This window comes from Mustela nivalis (genome assembly GCF_964662115.1).
Source record: "Mustela nivalis genome assembly, chromosome: 9".
NCBI classification, from domain to species: domain Eukaryota; kingdom Metazoa; phylum Chordata; class Mammalia; order Carnivora; family Mustelidae; genus Mustela; species Mustela nivalis.
In genome coordinates, this window is record NC_139028.1 from 17,854,144 (window position 1) to 17,874,673 (window position 20,530).

General features: G+C 54.5%; 1 protein-coding gene across 1 annotated transcript; it reads right to left on the reverse strand.

Moving 5' to 3' along the window:
* Positions 1–6,778: 6,778 nt before the first annotated feature.
* On the reverse strand, positions 6,779–20,061 carry TMPRSS5 (transmembrane serine protease 5). Its single transcript, XM_082682594.1, has 14 exons — positions 19,965–20,061; positions 18,887–19,010; positions 18,450–18,548; positions 17,814–17,936; positions 16,517–16,652; positions 16,070–16,183; positions 15,311–15,354; positions 14,439–14,601; positions 13,267–13,445; positions 11,310–11,408; positions 10,680–10,822; positions 10,277–10,429; positions 9,234–9,364; positions 6,779–9,186 (listed from the first exon to the last, which is right to left on the reverse strand). The coding sequence occupies exons 1-13, from the start codon at positions 19,989–19,991 to the stop codon at positions 9,356–9,358; spliced, it is 1,413 nt and encodes a 470-aa protein (XP_082538720.1). The 5' UTR covers positions 19,992–20,061; the 3' UTR covers positions 6,779–9,186; positions 9,234–9,355.
* Between the last annotated feature and the right edge of the window lie 469 nt (positions 20,062–20,530).

Sequence of the window (20,530 nt, forward strand, 5' to 3'; positions counted from 1 at the left end):
CAGGCTCATGCCTTGTTCACGCTCTTGTAGCCCCTTATACCTGGCCCCGTCCTGAAATGGTTCGTGTACGTCTCTGAGCTCCCTGCCTGACTTGGAGTTTCTGTTGAAACAGGGAAATACTTATCTCTACATTCCTGCACACAACAGGCATGTAACAAAAACAAAGGAATGTCAGGTGCGGGTATGGGAGAAGGGAGGATGGACGGAGGGAAGGGGGGGTGGGCAGAGGTCAGCAGGATAGATCGGCGAGGACTGGCTCCTCCGTGGCGGCCGTCCTGACAAGGCAGACACAAAACTAAATGTGGCCTCTCGTGCCAGGTGACCGGGCCCCTGGAAGTGTGCAAGACCTTCCAGATGAAGCTTCTGGACCACCTGTGTGACTACCCTGCTGCATGCTCTGTCAAGATAATGAAGACAGACACTTTGGCAGGGCACTTAGTCTTTTCTACTAAAAACATGATTCAGCCAAGGCTCGCCTTCTTGTGAATCAGAGGCAGCATTTTGTTTTGGACTTTTGAATCAGCACAGATATGTTGGTATGGAAACCACACTTCTGAGATTACGATCGAAACATCATTTGCCTCCACCAGCTTTCCTGAAACCTTACATGCTGATAGCGGGTGGGAAATGTCTGCATTTACCACATCACTTCTTGCTGGCAACAAGCATCTTTCCGTAAATGGTTATAAAGTCATGGTAGCACACTCTTTCAAAATAGCTCATATTTGTGTCTTTCAGCAAATAATAAATATAACCAGTTTTCAGCGCTGGTCTGTTACCAGAGCATGAACCCCTTGAGGACAGCGCTATTTCATTCAGTTCTGGGTGGTCCAGGCTTATGATGGGGCAGGACACCAAGAAAACATCCAGTAAGTGAGCCTTGGCCAGCCAACCACGACAACTGGCAGATATGCCATATGTATCGGAAGCCACACCCTTCTCCATTTGCCTAGCTCTATGCAATTGCCAAAGCCTCCTCATCATTTAATGTGACTTGGTCTCCTGTCTACTCTGAGTTGCACTGGGCATGTCATTAGCCCCATTCCATACGGGAGAAAATAGGAACTCAACCAAGTCCAGACACAGCTGGGCTCAATAAGAAGTGATGAGGACTGAATCAGAACCCAGGCTCCGGGGCTCCCGGGAGCAGCACTGCCCTCCCTGCTAGTGGGCCTCCCTAAATGCCTCCCAGACCTGGTGCAGCAGATACCCAAGCCACAGGCCGCACGTCTGGCTATGACACACCAAGTTTCCTCTTGTATTTATGCTCTTGTTTGATGAGCATCTTCTATGGTGATTTAGTTTGATATTAATGGGTGAGGACTACTGTAACAGAAGATCGCAGGCTGCTTGGTTTAAAGGACAGAAATCTATTTTTCACCATTCTGAAGCCCGAAGTCCAAGACCAAGGCACCATCAAGGTCAGTTTCTGGTGAGAACTCTCTTCCTGGTTTGCAGGCGATCACCTTCTCAACGTGTCCTCCTATGGCCTCTTCTCTGTGCTTGGGAGGAAAGAGACAAGGCTGTGCCCCTTCCTTTTCTTATAAGAACGCCAGGGAAGACCTCACTTGACCTTAATTACTACCTCCCAAGGGCCCTGTATCCAAATATAGTCACACTAGGGGTTGGGGCTGTGACATATGCATTCAGGGAAGACAATCTGTCCTCACCTCTCTTGCCTCACCCTCGGCCTGCCCCTGCTGTCCCGGCCCTCTTTGACCACTTCCTCCCTCAAGGGAGAAACTCAAAGGGCTGAGGTCATGTGCCTACTCTGAGCCCACATGCCCCCTTCTAGATCCTAGAATTCAAGTGGCCCTGAGGCCACACAGGCCTCTTTCCCGTTGGGCACAGCCCTAGGCAGGAGGAAAGCTCACGAGGCTGTCCACCAGGCTCTGTGTAGGAGGGGCTGGATCAGGAGGTGGGAAGGAAAGGCAGCCCCCTGCTGGCCCTCCCCAACCCATCGAGCTCCAGAAATGAACCCAAGGATTTGGATCTGGTCTTCCACAACTTGAAGAAGGTTTATTTGTCATGGCAAAACATTTTAAATTTATCTATTTGCTAGTTTGATGTCTGACTAACCCTTTAGACAGGGGGTCTGTGGCCTTCCATCCACATTCTTGCCCTAAGACCCACAAATGTTAGTGTGGACCAGGCAGAAGCAGGCTTCAGAGGCTAACTTAAGAAGCCCCTGTAGGGAAATGACCACACACACACACACACACACACACACACATACAAACACGCAACTACAGGTCTTTGGTTCTTGTATATGACAACTGGGATGGTCACTGTGCTCATGATAAGGGCTATGAAGGATTACTTCCTAGTAATTTATGATCATGCCTGCTTGGGTAAAGTGTTGAGGTGGTGTGTGTGTGGTGTGTGTGTAGTGGGGAGGGGGGAGCAAAAGGTGGGGGGCCTGTACTTAGACACTGGCCAGAATTAGATCCACCTCTTCGGGGTTAGGGGACACATTCTGTGGCACCTCACACACAGGTAAACACACAAACACACACACAGGAGGGAGGAGCAAGATGGCGGAGGAGCAGGAGACTAAATATCATCGGGTCCCAGGAGTTGAGCAGGATAGTTATCAAACCGTTCTGAACACCAACAGACTCAACAGGAGATGGAAGAGAAGAAGAGCAGCAATTCTAGGGACAGAAAAGTGACCACTTTCTGGAAGGTAGGACGTGCGGAGAAGTGAATCCGAGGGGACATACGGGAAGAGAGATGCGGGGCAGTGGCCGGCTCCCGGCAAGTGGTGGAGCAGCAGAGCACAGAATCGGGACTTATACAAGTCGCCTCCACTGAGGGACATCGCTGCAGAGGCTAAGCAGGGGGTGGAGCCCTTGTGGGGACAGTGTGGTCTCAGCTCCCACAGGGTCACAGAAACACCAGGGGTCTCTGAGTGTGGCAGAGCTCCCAGGTACCAGAGCGGGGAAGCCGCTGCAGACAGAGCTAAGGAAGGGTTCTCAGCTCGGGGTTACCTTAAACCATGATCCAAGGCACAGTCGGGCCACTGCTCTTTGAGCAGGGACCCCACAAGTGGCAGATCCAGGAAAACCCCCACCTTTCTCCTCCAGGAGAAGCAGTGTGGGAGCAGCATGGTAGGAATCTGCTGGGTTTGGAGACTCCAAACAGGGCCATGCACTAGAGACAGAAACGCTCGGTTGAGCGGATGAGAACAAGGCTGGATGAGCACAAGTGCGGCCGGAGACCAGGGAGACGGGAGGGACTGACGGCTTTTCTCTGAGGCGCACTGAGGAGTGGAGTCCCCAACTCTCAGCTCTTCCGGTGAGATACAGGGCGGCCTCCATCTTCATTCCCATCCTCCAAAGCAGTACGGAAAGCCATCAGGGAACAAAAGCTCCTGAGAGCCGAACCCTTAGCCTGGCCCCTGGCAAGGGCGGTGCAATTCCGCCTCGGGCAAAGACATCTGAGAGTCACAGCAACAGGCCACTGACCCAGAAGATCAGCAAGAACATCCAGCCAAAGACCAAGTTCACCGACCAATGATCAACAAAAGTTGCGGAAATGTGTAAGCCTGATGATTCACAGACCTGTACCCCTGGGGCAAATAATACATTATATGTTAATAAAATTTTTTTTAAATAATAAAACATTTTAAAACTTGCTTCAAACTTAAGCTACTTCACATAGTAAATAAATTATGTGAACCTTAAAAAAAAAAAGGCCCACACACACAGAGATATGCACACAAACACACACACAGACCACACATACACACACAATACAGATCAGATCACTTCCCAGGGACCACCCCAGCCCCTCAGACTTTCCTTTCTTCCGCTGCCTCCCACCACCAGTTTTGACCCATTAGGACGACTACATAAAAAGTTGTCCATCATTTGTTGGCCCCAGAAGCAGTACAGTGTTGCCAAGATATGGGTTGTATCCCCTTGGACATGCACGTGGGGGTGACAGGGGACCCCGTGAAGGTTGATGCCAGCGGAAAGCCCCAGCCCCAGCCCCAGCCCCACCCAGCTCCAGACTGGGCTAGGCTGTGATAAAGGTCATATCTCAATTGTCATTACCAGGGCCATGAATGACAATGAACCCAGCCTGGAACCCTTTCTTCTGAGGTCCTCATGGGCAGCACACCCCTCAGGCCCACCACGTGCCTCTGGGTTTAGAGATTCTTGAACCCAAGCTGCTTGCTATGGGTTCATGCAGGCAAGAAGGTGGGAGAGGGGAGGGACCCTCAGGCCCCTGGTGATGGGAGAGTTAGCCTAGACAGCCCCTCGCAGCCTGGCCTGCAGCTCCCCGGAGTCCTTGCGGAAAGATGACCAAGAGTCTTTCTCCCAGAGTCCCAGCCTCGCTCCCACCTGCTCCAGCCCCTCCTCGCCCGGATCCGCTATGCAAATACAAGGCCACCTCGGACTGTGGGAACAGTAAATCTTCCCTCACTCTTTTATTCATGCCCTCACCTCTGCAGACAGTGCTGAGGAAAAACAAACCCCACAAAATCCCTGCGGGCTCCAGCAGTCTGGCAGTCTCTTCTTTGCTCTTCTCTGATCCCCTCCGGCTGGCAGAGGCTGGAGAAGAGGCCTACCGGCCTCCCGGGGGGACGACGGCACCCCTCGTCGCCTCCCCCAGTGGTGCTCGCTGAGCCTCGTATCTGCTCTGGGGAGCAGAAATCAGGGAGACCTGGGGAAACTGGGAAATTATTATTCATGGCTTCCAGGAGCAGCACTCTATCTACCTCACCTGCCCAGCCTCCCCCGTCTGCAGGAGAGCTTCCGGGCCTGGGAGCACCAGGCTGGCGAGGTGAAGTCCCGCTGCCCGGGCCACCATCTGAGGAATGGCCGCAGGGAAGGAGGGGCAGCCCCGGCAGCCGGGTCGAGGCAGCGTCTGCACAGCCGTCCAGCCCTCCAGAATTCCCAGGAAACTTCTCTTCCTCCAAATCTGGGGTCACCAGGGCAGGTTTCTTTTAAGTCCAGTCAGACTGAAGGAGGACTGGAGGCACAGACTGAAGGGGGCCGAGGGGCACTAGGTTTCACAGAATGCCTTTCATAAATACAGTGGACTTGGCAGGACCCACTGTCGTTTGCCCAGACAGCGGTTTCTGGGGACATGGGGCTTTCGGAGATAAAACCAGGAGCATTTTAGGCAAACTGGGAAGATAGGGTCACCCTGAGGGGCCATGGGAAAGGATTCTTCCTCCATGGGAGTGGTGGCATGGCCAGGGGCAGAGGACAGCTGGGACAAACGCATCCTGTTAACGGTTCTGCTAACCAAAACCTTTCCTCACCCCTCCTCCTCATGCACAGGGAGGGTCTGGGGAGCAGAGAGGGTCCTGAGGCCAGTTTACGAGCTGTCAAGAGAGAGGGCACAGAAGGAAAGTGTCCGTGGTCTTTATGAGAGGGAGAAAATTCCTTCACCGTCTTTCGGAGCTGGGGCCCCTGAGGCTCTACACGGAGCCTCGGGTGTCGGGAAGTAGCTGGTGGGGACTTGATACACTGCCAGGTCACGGGCCTCCACCTATCCTGGAACCTTGACCCCCATACACACAAACACTGGACAGACAGGCATGGGGGGAAAAATTGTTTCCCTGGTGTGGTCCCCACCCCCATCAGGACCCCGAGGGCAAGCCTCAAGGGAGAGCACCGGAAGTGCTGTCCTGGTGTGGGCCTGAGGAGCCGGAACGTGCTTGGTCCTTCACATCTGCCCAGCACCACCCCTCGGTGCTCTCCACGGTGGGGCAGGTGTCTCCAGAGGTAACAGAGGTTTGAGTTAAAGCTAAGGGGGCAGATCCGTGGAGACCACCTGGCCCAGGCTCCCTGTTGGACAGGTGGGAGACCAAGTTCAAGGACGGCGGAGTCCCTTACTCAGGGCAGCACACTCTTAAGGGGTTGGAGGACCAGACTGGGGCTCTACTCCATCAGATGCCACAGCCAAAGATCCATTAGAAGGGAGGAGGCTCGGAAGGTAAGCCCAGGCCCATGAAAGCCCCCGCTTTCCTGGAGCCCACACTTTGCTCTGAGAGAGGCACACGAGTGGGAGATCGGCGTCGTCTGGAGCCAGGACTGCTCTCTCCATTCTGAGTCCCCAGCTTGGTCTGTTCCAGCACCAACTCCAGGCAGAAACCTTCCAGCAGATTGCCCGGGACTGCTTTGCCTGAGGGCCTCTGGAGCTCTGGGCTGTAAGTCTACAGTTGTACTGCCTGCTCCACGTCTCACTTTCCAGGTCTCGGAATATGTAAGAAAGACCAGCCTTGCCCTCAGAAGTAGGAGTTCCTCCCCATCTGCTACTAGGAACCTTCTAGAGGTGGTGGTATTTAAGACCACTTAAACAGCCATTAACAACCCTGAACGCCAGTCGGTTAGCAGGAAGCAGAGTCCCAAGGGTGAGGCTCACCCAAGGAGTGCGTCCTGATGTGTCTGAGTCGAGAGGTGGGGGGTATCTGGAGCTCGAGGCTGGGAGAGGCTGAAGAGTGGCAGCAGGTGGAACTGGGCTCTCTCTTGAGTAGCAGGAGGGTCCTAAGTGCATGGCCAGGAGAGCGCAGGGCACCCAAAACAGTGGGAGGGCTGGGGGAAATCTGCTCCTGGCAGCTCCAGTACCAGCTTTTAGCACTTACAGCACTTCCAGCTTTGTCATTTTACAAGTGAGCCCAGCACTTCCAAAAGTAAAATGTAAGAAAGAGCCTGGGAAAAGTTCCCGAGGAATGGCAGGGCTGCCCCTTCGTTCACAGCAACCTTTCTAGGAAAAGCAGAACTCCACAGAAGGTCTGACAAGGAGAGAAAGAGCCTGCACCTGCACGGTACCCTCCAGCCCCCGAAAGCGTGGAGAAGGAGTAGACGAGCGAAGGAGGAGACCCTGGGCAGGGCAGCCAGGAGCGACCTGCTGGGGAAGTCCCAGGGGGCTTGCCAGCTCTGCTCAGGCAGGTGGGACGCAGACCCCTTTGACAGGAGAAGCAGGTTTCCTGCACAGAAATGCCCTGACTTATTCCACGAGAAGCCCTTGGAGCTCCCTTAGCAATTACTGCTTCGCCATGTAGCTTTGTGCCTGACTGGCCACTATAATTTATTGCAAATCAGTCTCATCACTCCAATAAGGCAGTCGGCTTTTCTACCTCTGAATGCAGCTGGGCACCCAGCTGGTCCCCCATTAAAATCCTTCTGGACCTGAATCTTCCCGCCTTTCCTTGCCCCCCATCTTTATCCCGGCACTCGGGCAGCTGGCCCAGGAGAGCAGGACTAGCCCCCACGGACATGCCTCCTCACCGTCCGAAGAGCTACATCAGCAGGTGCAAACAACTAAGTGCAGACGGAGCCTCGGAGTCTACAGACCCGACTGGTCGCCTGGCAAAAGATACCAGCAGCTTCTGTCGGGAAACAGGGAACTGCTATTAGCAAATTCTCTAATCAGGGTTCTCTTTATCGTCCTCCTGTGGAAGATACTCATTTGTAAGGTTTAAGGCAGACTGTGAAAATCACGGAGAACTGGAAATCTGTAAGAATATTGCCTGAGAAGGGTCTCTGGCAGGAGCCCCTTCATTTCCCAGGTTCTGCTTTACCACACCTATAAACAGCAGGGGCCACAATGCCTCCGGGCAGGCAAGCAACTCAGCTGTGTTCCAAGTCCACACTTCTGGGCGGCACTGGACCTTTCGCTCATCCACGTGCAGAACAGGGGTGCGGAGGCAGAGTGAAAAGCCCCGGGCTTCCCTGGCACCTCCTTGTGGTGGGTCTTGGGGGAAATACTCAATCTTTCTGAATGGATTTTCTTGCCTGTAAAGTGGCCGCAGTGATAATGATATCTTCGCCGCCAAGATATTATGAGATCTAAGTGAGATACACATGAATAGTGTCGATAAACTGGAATATCCCACTGTTCCTGGTTATTAACCAACTCTAATGACTGTGGTAAATAAAAACCTCCCTTCGAATAAGCCAAGGCTTCCAGGTGACACGAGAAACACCAAGAGGATCACCGCTGATGGATTTGTTGGTAACTCTTCCCTGCCCAGAGTGATCAGCTGCCCCGAGGCTGCCTCTGGGGAGGGGAGCTTAGAAGAGTCAGGGAGTAAACGCTCGAGCTCAGAGAAGTGGCTGGAGGACCACGAACACAGGGTGAGGCAATTTTCCCCCCACTAGGGCCTCTCTGTGCTGCTCCTGGGGTTTGAGAGCAGACCCAGCAACCCCCTCCCAGGTAACAGAGCCACAGTAAACTGAGGCCCCTCAGTTTTAGTGCACTTCATGGAAAGGGAGCAGACCCTCCAGGAAAAAAAAAAAAAAATGCTGATAAACTCACAAAAAAGTTGTGTTACTGCTAAACGCTCATTGCATGTCCTTGGGTAAGCACCATAAAAAATTCATTGCAGTTTTTAGAAACAAGATGCCAAGTGTATTTTAATTGCTAGGGTAGGGAGAGAGTCAGGGAGAAGCTGAACCAGGAAAATGCTAACTGGGCATAAACTCAGAAGGAAATCTCCCCAAGACGGGAGGCCCAGTGCTGAGACCGCAGCTCAGGAGACACAGGTCTTGGGAAGCCAGGCCCTCCTAAGATAGCAATGACTTAATGGCTCTCAGGCCTGCGGCTGTAGCCCACCCAGAGAGCTGGGGCTTTCTGCTGTAGATCATGTGGTGTGGACTTAAGAAATGTAAAGAATTAAATAAGTGAATGCTAAAATTCTAGAAAGATGAGCAGGAGCCCCGTTCTAGAGCTTTAACATGTATAGGAGGAAAATTAAAATTCTATATCTTAGCGTGTGTGTGTGTGTGTGTGTGTGAGAGAGAGAGAGAGAGAGAGACAGAAAGAGAGACTGAGAATGAGAGGCAGACCTAGACAAAACATCATTTCACTTTAATAACAATACGCCTTGGACCAGTTCGCAAAACTGTCATTTATAAACCAACACCCTATCCCAGTGCCAACCAGAGCACTCTTACAGGGCTCCTGCACCCCCACCCCACAGTGCCAGTCAGAGCCAGGAGGGAACAGGCAGTAGGTGAGAAAGACTGCAGAGTGGGGAGGGTGAGGGTCCTTGACTCCATGCGCTTGGCCCTGCCTTGAGCCAGGGGCTCCTCTAGGGTGGCACCTGCCCCGCAGGAGAGCACACGGAGAGAGTGGTTGCAGGGTGTCCCTGAGCATCCTCCCAAAAGATGTGCACAAGGTGGGGGTGGGGGGCAGAAGGGCAGGCACAGAACTGCTGCCAGTAGACTCTTGCTCTCCCATTCCTTCCGGACCCACTCCCAACGCCCCCCCACCTCCCAGCCCAGCCCCACCCACTCTCCTGTTACATGAGCAAGGCTGGCCCACAGGTGGTGACTGTCTTGTGTGGTAGGAGGTCCCGTGCCTTCGGCCTCTGAGGCTGCCGCTTCTCCTCCATCTAGTGGACCTGCCAGAGACCCAGGAAGCGTGAGGCTGCGTGCAGCACTCGGGGAGAGAGTCCTAGGCTGACAGAGGAAGGAGCCAGACCCGCAGCATGGCCCCACCACCTACTAGCCCAGTAACGTTTACTGTAGTAAATCACTTGACCATTTGGAGCCTTGATTTCTACTTCTATCAAATGCAGCTAAATATACCTGCTTCTCACGGTTTTCTGAAAGGCCTGAATGAGGAGGTGGGTGCCTGTGTCCCCTGTCGACTCTAAAATTTATTCCCTACCCGTGCCTGTGCCCAGCCCTGCAGAAAAGAGGCGTTTCTTCATCACGCCCTGCACTTGTAAAGCTCTTCATACACGTAACCCATTTCGTACACATTCTCCTGCTTGGCCCTCCCACCGAACGGATGGTCAAGAGCCTTGCCGGGTGTCGCGCAAGAATTAATCCCTTGCTGAACCCAAGATGCTAAATGCCACGCTCTCTCCAGAGCGCAGGGAATGCAGGCGTTCCTAACCACCGTAGAAACCAGAAGTAAACCCGCATGTGCACAACACCCAGACCGATGGTGGGAGGCCTAGAGCCAGCTCCGTGTAGCCACTGCTCAGTCTGGCCTCATTCACTCCACACAGGAGCAGTCAAGGTAGCCATGGTGCTATTACCAGGAAACTGAAGCTTGCCAAGGTTAGCGATTTGCCAAAGCTCACAGTCAATGGCGGATCTGAGCTACAAAGCCAGGTCTACTCGAACCTCGTGAACACTTAAATCCTTAAAAATCCAAGGGATTCAGTGTTACAAGCATCCCTTCCTCCTCCCACTCTCGGGACCATTCCCCAGCCCCGAGCAGGGCCCAGGCCTAAGAGGGGAGGGTCCCAGTGTCGGAGGGTTGGGTCCTTTACAAACCCACCCATCCTTGCCCCCACACTCACCCGCACAATGTCATGGATCCAGTCCAGGAACTCAGCAACCTTGGCGTAGACGCCCGGGTGATTGGGCTCCGCACAGCCACGGCCCCAGCTGACCACCCCCACCAAGTGCCAGGTGCCCCTGTCCAGGCACACCAGGGGCCCCCCGCTATCACCCTGAGGGCATGGAGACACAAAGAAAGAGGCAGTTAGTCCTTCCTGCTGGAGGGGACAGTGCCTCTGTTCCGGGTCCCTGCTGCTTCCAGCATGGGATCTCCGCTTGCCTCACCCCTCCATAAATCCTTAGCACACGACTTGACATGCCCAGGCACTCCTCCTTCTAGAGAGGCTGCTCGGAGCAGAGGTCAAGACACCGCAGGTCCCCCCATTCCCCCCAACACCACCACGGTCCCCCTCTGTGCTGTACCTGACACGCATCAGCCCTCCCATCCACGTAGCCAGCACACAGCATGCGGGGGGTGAGCGCCCCACTATACATGCAGGAGCTGTTGCAGAGCTCGGTGCTGAGCAGGGGCACCAGCGTGTCCTGGAGCGTATCTGAGTTGTGGGCTGCAGGAGGTACACATGGAGAAGGAGGGACACAGAGCCAGTCCGCGGGGCACAAAGCAAGGCCAGGAAGACACAACAACAAGAGGGAAGGTGATTAGGGGCCCTGGAGGCATTAGACCCATAGAGGGGAGCCCAAGGTGGGATCTGCGGACCTCGGGAAGGAAACGTGGGTCCATCAGACGTAAGAGTGAAGAGGAGTAGAACTCACACCCACACCCCCCCAAACACTGAAGTCACAGCACTCCTGGGATGGAGGGCAGGGGTGTCAAACACCTGGCTTCAGGAGATACTCAGGGAGTGTTCTCCCAGAAAGACCCAGGCCAGGGAGACCAGGGCTCCTAGGTCTCACCAACAGTGATGCCAGAGAAAAAGGGGGTGGACACCACCATTTGGCTGGGGGAGGTGGAGGTGGGAGATAGAGGGGCCTCACCTTGGCCAGAAGGTCCCCCCACCCCTATTTTACCCAGGGCCCTGGGAGCTGACTCACTGTGGCTGGGGTTGGTGTGGCCCCAGCCAGACACCCAGCACTGTGATCCCCTTGGGAAATCTTGCTTCTTGGCTGGCAGGCACACAGCACCCACGGTGTCTGTGGAGAAGCAGGTGGTCCTGGGTCCCACTTGGGCTTAGTTTCCTTTCCCCACCTCCTCACCCTCAGGTTGGGGGAAGAACCAGGGCTGGCAGGTCCTGTCACTCCTTCTCAAACAGTCCTGGCTCCCTGCCTCCACCAGCCAGGTCTCCTGAAAGGTTGTGCAGGTCGTACACTGCACCACATTGGCACGGAGGTCACCACTGACACAGAGGATGATGTATAAACCGCCGTGTGCCTGGTGCCTTCTAGGTTGGGCAATGGACACCCCGCACAGACCTAACCTGGGGAATGAGGGGAAATGGGAATTCCTTCTGGGCGTTTGTGCCCAACTTCTCCTAATGAGGACTCATTTTGCATTTTCCTTAGGGTATTGGATCCCTCTTGGGGCACTATTTCCAAAAATGTGTAGCAAGTCCTACAGGGACTTGAGCCCAAACTTGCTCTAAAGTAGCACACAGACATGCTGATGATAAAATAAACACTGAGTACCATGGGGAGAAAGGATTCCCTTCTCAGAGCTCTTTCCACCTCCGCAAGAGCAGCCAAGAGAAAGATTCCCTCCAGTGCCATTCCGGGGCTCCCCAGTCCTGCCAGCCTCCACCTAAACACGGAGAGTGCAGGCCCAGGCGCGGTGGGTCTGCAGTGGGCAGCAAGCTGGAGCCTCAGCGCTATCTTGTTTTCTCTCCGTGTTTCTACGGTTGTTACCTATTCGCCACAAATAATACGGGTTCTCTGGTTCAGTCGTAACTTAAAGCTCCCCTTTCAAATATACTGGAGTCATTCTAGAAATATTAACTGCTGAGCCAAAGTTCAGGGAGTACACATGCGTGGTAATATTTGTGAGGGGCGGGGGCGTGCAGCAACAGCTGCGATTTGGGAACAGCACGTGGGGAGATGGAACACCAAAGAAGCTCTGCCAGGTACTTTGAGGCAAGTCCCTCTTGCAGCCCAGCTATGCGGGGGGCCAGAACCTTCGCCTCAAGAAAGCCCACACACGTTGCTGCATGCTTCGGTCCAGGTAATGCCCAAGGCTACAGGTGGTGATGGGAGGGAGGAGCAAAGAGTGTGTGTCCACGTGTGCACCTGTGCATGAGTGTGTACGCATGGGAGCACGTGTGCACGTGTGTGCTTGTGCATGAATGTGTACGCATGGGAGTGTGCGCGTGTGTTTACTTGCATGAAGATGGCATGAGCGAGTGTGTGCGTGTGTGAGCGCGTGTGTGTGTGTGTGTTTGTTGGTGAGGAGGCAGGCACCCGTGCGTGCTACGTGCAGGGGTGGGGGTTTGAGAGCCGCTGCCGGAGAGAAGCCGGACCCCGGAGTCAGGACATCAGGCTCGGGAACAGTTTGCTGAGAGATCTTGTAGAGTCACTTTCCTCACTAAACCCTGTGGTCCTTCCCTGTTTATACCTGCCTCAACTACCTGTCAGGGTTAGACGGAAGGAAAGACATTTGGGAAAATAAAGCTTAATAACTGCGACATGTCCCACGGTGGCTGGGACCTGGGGCCAGCCTGGGGTTGGGGTGGAGCAGCACGTGGGGAGATGGAACACCAAAGAAGCTCTGCCAGGTACTTTGAGGCAAGTCCCTCTTGCAGCCCAGCTATGCGGGGGGCCAGAACCTTCGCCTCAAGAAAGCCCACACACGTTGCTGCATGCTTCGGTCCAGGTAATGCCCAAGATCACTGTGGTCATCCAATGAACTGAACGTGTTAATGTCTACAGCACTAGGAGGGAACCTCAGAAATGAGCTCACTCCTCAGGCCCTAGCCACCACACACCCCCCCCCCCACCTCCACCCCAGGGCCTGCCTCTCTCCCCACAGCCTGCACTTGCTCAGGCCAGATCAGTGCCTCACCTGAGAAGTTGAGTGGCGTCCAGAGCCGCAGGAGGGCGATGTCATAGTCGTGAGTCTGGCTGCTGTAGAGAGGGTGGGGGACAATCCTCTCCACCACAGCCCCCTGGTGAGGCCTGACGGCACTGTGGCTGACCAGCCCCACGTGGACCCGCCAGCTGGACAGGCGGGGGACCCTAGAACTGCACACGGGAGCCATGCTGAGCCCAGGGAAGGATGGGGTGCACAAGACTGACCTAAATGAGGTGGCAGTTGGGGGAAGCTGGCCAGAGAAGCCATTTGTGGCTGCCCCCATCACCAGGCTGGGAGCTCCCAGAACCCAGGCTCCACGCCTCCTAGTATCCTTGCAGCAGCTGGCAAGATACTGGGCATGCAGTAGGTGCTCCATAAATGCTCTAGACTGGCCAGAGAAGTAAGACAGTGTGGGAGATCTACAACTCCCACCCTCTCTGTCCGATATAAAACACCCTCCGTGTTTTAGAACAGACATCAAAGGGGCTTGTGTGATATGCTAACTGCGAGTCAGAAAAACCATGAGTCCTGTCTCTCCACCTACTGCGATCGTGGGGAAGTTGCCTCACCGCTCCCAGCCTCGGTCCCCAGCTTGTAAAATGAGGAGTACACTATCTGCCCCACCCGCCGCCGGAGGGAGAGGTCCAAAGAGCTCATTCACTCGTCATTCGTTCCTACATCCTACACTGCTCCAAGCTGTAGTTATGAAGCACCTATTATCTGCCAGGACTGTCCTTGGCCAGAGGGACATGGCCGCCGGAAAATCAACACAGAGACTCAGTGGTAAACAAAACTGAGAGTGTCAGTCCCCACGGAGCTTCCCGTCTAAAGGGGAAGCAAGACATTAAGCCAATAATTACATGGAAGGTGATTTAATTACAGTTGTGATAAACATTAAGAAGCACAGAGCACTGTGAATGGGAAAACATTTGCAAAACTTCAAAACTGAGCAAATATAAAGAAGCAATCTTTGTGTTATCACCACTATTCGTGCAGAGCTGTTCCCGGCAGGGACCGGGGAGAACTGCGCCATGCACGCCCCTCAGAATGGACGCGGGGAGGCAGACCGTCCGACGGACGTGAACATGTTATACGGGACATACCGCGGGCCAAACAGAAAAGGCTGCTAAGGCGCCCTCCTGGCCCGCAGCCCCGAGACTTGCCTGTGCACGCAGTGAGCGGCCGTCACCACCCAGTGGGGCGCCACCACGGAGGCCCCGCACGTGTGCCGGGAGCCCAGGGCCACACTGGCTTGCCAGGGCCAGCGCCCAGGAGCCACGGCCTGCCCACCAACTATCCGGGAGGCCAGGGGCCTCGCCCCACACGCTGCAAACAGAGAAGCACAGGGGGGATGGTTAGCCAGAAGACAGGTGGGTGTCCACATGGTCCTAATCCTCGGCGAGTGTGGCCCAGCGGAGACAGCTCTCATTTATTACTCCTGGCCCTGAGTTTGGGGGACAGGATGGTCCAAGTGTCAACTACACATCTGTCTGCCCCATCAGGCTACAAGCTCACTGAGAGCTGTGACCATGCTACATTGTCCTTGGAGTCCTGACACCTCATAAAAAGCCTGTTCCATGGGAGGGGTCGGAATGTTGGTGTATGGATGGATACACAGATATATGGAGAAATACAGATGATTGGGGGCACGGGGTCAGACGAAAGGAGCTCCACAGACTGTCTCCCATGTGGCTCCTAGTTTGCCCCCTTCCTTAGTCTCCTGAAGGTGCTAACTGGTTAGCAGCCAACAGTAATCCTTTTGGGGCTCTCCAGATTAAGGGGGGCGGGAGCTTCAGAAGTCAAGGCAAGTAGTCCCAGGAGGCGAAGCAGATCATCCGCCCAGATCAGTGACTGGTGGGGGACAGGACAGGGGCTTGGTCAGGGCTCTGTTGGGGCAGAACAGTGTCTGCAAGAAGGGGACCAGCAGGCAGAGGGGCAGGTGGGCAAGGAACCCCACCCCAGACCCACACTAAGGACGGGGGTAGACTCCCTCCTCCCACTGCCACCTTCCTGGACATGCCTGGATATGACTCACCAGAGCATCTGAGGGAAACGATTTGGCCGGAAGCGCAGCTGTTCCTACAAAGCAGAGGTGGCAGCAGGAGGCTGGGCAGGGGCCCACCCAATGGCTTGGAGGGAGGCCAGGGGCAGTCATCAGGTGCACACAGAAGAGGCCTCTGGTGCAGCCCCCATCTGCGTCCTGCCTGTCTCCCAGCCCTGGGCCCCTCCTCATTAGCAGCTCTCCAGGACAGGGTGCTATGCCGCCCCATCACCCCAGGAGGTCATGGCCCTTGAGGGTGGTCTTGGGCAGGGCCCAAAGTTACAAATCCGGTATCTGTAGATGGGAAGTCCAGCTGTGCCTACTAAGGACCCCAGAACAAACATGTGTCTGGTGGATGGATAAGGGAGCGAAGGAAGAAGGCGCACGTCACCCCACGCCCCTCCTGGGCTTCCTCTATTCTCTCTCCAACCCCTTCTTGCTCTCCCCTCTCCCTCCTTCTTCCAAGCAAAACTTCAGTTTCTGCTGGACCAAAACCCTCTTCTCTCTCATACTCATCTCAGGCCCCGGCAGCCCAATGCCACGATCCCTCTCATATCCCAAACCCTCAGGGCCCTGGCTCCCTGCCAGAGTCAGTTCCACTCACGTGAACTGAGTTTGTGATTTCTGATTGGGAAACGCTCCTGTGTCCCATCTCACACAGCCAATGTCTTCACCCCCAGGCTCCCACAACAGGAAGATTTTTGCTGAATAGTTCACCAGAAGGGACCTACTCAGCCTCCTGAGAAGTCCTACCTGGACTGCCACACTTCCTCCAGGAAGCCCTCCAGTCTGGGAGGGAGCTGAGCAAACCGCTGGGAGCTGTTGAGCTTGATGTCAGACAGGTTCACTCCCTTGAGGTGAGTGAGTCTTGGCGGAAAAGGGGAAGAGAACGGGAGGAAACTGATTGACTCTGCAGCATGGAGATGGCAATAATCACGACCAAGATGTGCCTGAGCTACTGTTCCCCCAGCGGTACACGGAGCGAGACTGACAATGACCTCTTCTCAGATTCATATTTGTTAAAGAGCAGGGATGCTCAAAGGAGAGAAACAAGCTGAGGTCCCATCATGCCCAGAGGGCAGGAGATGGCCAAAATGACCTCTTGTCAGTTCCTGAGCACATTGACAGGACAGGCAGATAAAGGTCTCCCCCTTTTCCCCTTCACCCTCACTGGGCCCCAAGCCTGCCCCCACCCCTTACCTGAGATGCCCCAGGCTCTGGCAGATCCGTACCCCCAGGGCAGGGTTCCAGCCCTCGTGGCAGACCAGGAGCCAGTCTGGCTGCGCTCTCACCTGTGCTTCCAGCAGGAAGTCCTCGCTGTTTATTCTGAAAGATACTGAAGGTACCGCATGAAGTCACATCCTACCTCCTGTGGGGCAGAGGGACAGGCTGGGCAGGGGGAGCTGGACATGGCCATGGGGGTCCTGAAGAGACCTCAAGATAGCACCTGGGTCACCCAGTGTTGGGCTCCCTGTCCCCCGGGGCATCAGGCCAGCTCTGAGAACAAAAGAACCCCTATTTATAGTGCTGTGTTCCAGTTTGGTGTTTAATCAAGTGCTTTTAGATGTGCTGTCACCTGTTGTCATGGCAACCGCCCAGGGGGTGGGTATGACCACCCTTCCACGCTGCAGAGGGACCACTAAGGCAGGGAGGGTAAGGGACCTGCCCCAGATCACAGAACCTGTGCATGATGGATCCAGGACTATGTCCCGTCTTCCGGTTTCAAATCTTGTGATCATCCTAGTGATGGTTACCGCTGAGCCTCTACCTTCTTCAGGCTCTGTGCTAGGCTCTTTTACCCATCAGCTCGTATTTGTCCCGTCTTCCGGTTTCAAATCTTGTGATCATCCTAGTGATGGTTACCGCTGAGCCTCTGCCTTCTTCAGGCTCTGTGCTAGGCTCTTTTACCCATCAGCTCGTATTATTCTTACAACTTCATGTGGCAAATAGTGGTATCTCCATTTTGTAGAGAAGGAAATAGGAGTTCCAAGAAGCAGTGTGGCCAAGGTCGCGTAACTAGCAAAAGGCAGGCCCCATGCTAATAACTGTAACTTGGGTAACTGATTCCAGCCCCCGCCTGGGCAGCTAATCTTCTGATCCTCGACTCAGGTTTGGCAAGGAGAAGACAACATGAAGCAAGGTTCCCTGGCGCTACACACTGGCTCCCCACACGCACCTGTTCCCCCTTCCCCATCCTCCTGGCTCACTCTGCCCCAGAGGGCAAGTTGCCATCCCTCCTCCCCGCCTGGGCTCCTGGCTGTGCCCACGTAGGGATCAAGACCGTCCCCATGGAGTGCTGAAAGCTCCAAATCCAAGATGGATTTTCAAAGCTGGACCACATCACTCCCTTCCCACCAGAGGAGGAGCCCCCACTGCTGGCAGTGATGTCAGGGCACTTCGTTCTGGTCCCCTTCCCCCGGCCAGAAGTGGGGATCCCAGAGCCATGAAGGGGCTCAGGGCAGGTGGGGTGGTCTGTAGTCTTGGGGGTGTGGCCCACCTGTTCTGGACAGCGTGGGGAACAGGGCTTCCGCACCGCTGGTCTCAGAGCAGCTCGAAGGGATCTCCTCATCCTGCAGGGTCCCAGGAGTGGGCTGAGAGGTCGCCGGCCGCAGATATAGCACTTCGGAGGACAAGGACAGGAGAGGGTCACAGAGAAGAGGCTAGGAAAGGGGAGGGATTCCCACATGAGAGGGTCAAGGGGCAGAACAAGACCCCTGCACCAGAGGGAGACCAAAGCAGCTGCCTGGGGACTCGCCCTCAACCACCCAGCCTCAGGCAGGTCCCCACCTAACACACTAAGAGGCACAGCTCTCTCTCCCTGTCTTTCTGTCTGTCTCTCTCTCTCTCTCTGACAGGGAAAGATTTCTAGAGACGGTTCGACTTCGGCCTCCCTGGCTCATCCATTCAAGTACCTTCCACTTCCCACTGCAAGACTAGAGCCTTCTGGACGCAGAGCCTAACTCCCTCCTGCTGCGGTCCCACCCCCGACCCCTTCTCCCCTGTGGGCAGTCCAGGGGAAAGGAGAAAGACGGGTCCTGGCTGCCTTTTACAGCTGCTTGTCTCTTCCCGCAAGGACCCCCCCAGACCCTGGTCTTCGGCCTTCCCTGGAGCACAGAAGGGTCCCCGCACTGACCGAGAAGCCAGGAGCCGACGCTCACACCAGCCAGCAGCACCAAGGCTCCCAGCCCCGCACAGCAGCGCTGTCCTGCGCCCCGGCACCCTGCCAGAGAGGCTGCGGGAGAGGGGAGGGCAGCGTCTGTGTGCCTGGCCCCTGCCTGCCAGCCTTCCTCTGCCCGAGGCTCCACCATGGGGCTAGACAGCCATGGGGCTAGGGCAGGAGCTGCACCCCACACTGAGCCTGCCCGCCTCCCCCTGCCCCATGCCCACAAGGCCCACAGAGCCACTCAACCCCCAAACAAGACACAGAGCAAAAGCAGGTCTGGGCTAAACTGTGGGATAAACTCGCCGTCGGCCACTGGGGGTTCTCTCAAGAAGGGTCTGGGGAATGTAGGAAGATTACCCATTTGCTGTCCCCACCCTGTCATTCCCCTATAGCCCAGTCCGGCCTACTGGGGTGCTGCTGGGCTTCGGGCCTCCGCAGTGGGTCTCTTGGCTTTGCTTGGAAGTTCCTGGGTCCTGGGCTCTCCTCTGCATACTGAGCCTCCATGTGGGTTTGGCCATCTGGCATCAGGCTCTGGGGAAATAACCATTGGTCACTTGGGATCCCCACACCAAGGGGAGAAGCTCCAGCCCCTACAAGACGCCACTCTCTAACCTTGGCTGTGCACTCACTGCCTTTTTTTCATCTTAGAGACTCTGTGTTTCCCACTGATGCCCCCCAACCAGGCCCTCTCTGCTCTCCAACCCCCTTATTCTCACACAGCCCGTAAGTACCAGAGCCTGTATTCAAACCCAGAACCAGCGCTCCTCACCATTCCCTCCCTGGCCTCCTGCAACCATCAAGGATGCCCTCTGAGTCTCTCAGCATCCCTCCTCAGTCTAGATGCCAGCTTTCTTCATTACCTCCTGTCTCAGAGGAAGAAGGCCCCCTGCCCAATTCACCGTCCATTCATTTACCCAGTAAATAAGACTTAGCCCAAGCGCTTCTGGGTGGCTCAGTGGGTTCAACCTCTGCCTTCGGCTCAGGTCATGATCTCAGGGTCCTGGGATCGAGCCCCACATTGGGCTTCCTGCTCAGGGGGGAGCCTGCTTTCCCGCCCCCCTCTCTCTCTGCCTGCCTCTCTGCCTGCTTGTGATCTCTGTCTTCAAATAAATAAATAAACCTTTTAAAATAAATAAATAAATAAGACTTAGCCCAAGTGCTAGGCCACAATGGCGGACAAGGTAGGGAGCTCAAAAGAAATCAACATGGAAAAATTCCAGGAATAAAATTACTATCTGCATGTTCAGTTTTTTAACTTATTGTTATGTTATGTCAGTCACCATACAGTACATCATTAGTTTTTGTCGTAGTGTTCCATGATTCACTGTGTAACACCCACTGTTCCATGCAACCTGTGCCCTCCTTAATACTCATCACCAGGCTCACCCATCCCCCCACCACTCTCCCCTCTGAAACCCTCAGTTTGTTTCCCAGAGTCCACAGTCTCTCATGGTTTGTCTCCCCCTCTGATTTCCCCCAACTCACTTCTCTCTGTCTTCCAATGTCCTCCATGCTATTCCTTATGTTCCACAAATAAGTGAAATCATATGAAAATTGTCTTTCTCTGTTTGAGTTATTTCACTTAGCATAATCTCCTCCAGTCCTGTCCATGTTGATGCAAATGGTGGGTATTCAGCCTTTCTGATGGCTGAGTAATATTCCATTGTACATATGGACCACATCATCTTTATCCATTCATCTTTTGAAGGGCATCTGGGCTCCTTCCAGTTTGGCTATTGTGGACATTGCTGCTATGAATATCAGGGTGCATATGTCTAAAATGAAAACTTATGATCACACAAAAAACTATATGTATATAATGTGCATAGTAGCTTTATCTGTAACAGCTAAAAAGTAGGAACAAGTCAGGTGTCCTTCAATGGATGAATGACATCACCCATCGTAATACATCCATACCAAGGAATAAAGAAAAAGGAATGAACTATTGACACGTGGGACAATGTGGGTAAATTTCCAGAGAATTATGTCAAGTGAAAAAAAAAAACAGTCTCAGAAGTTCACATACTGTATGATTCCATTTATGTAACATT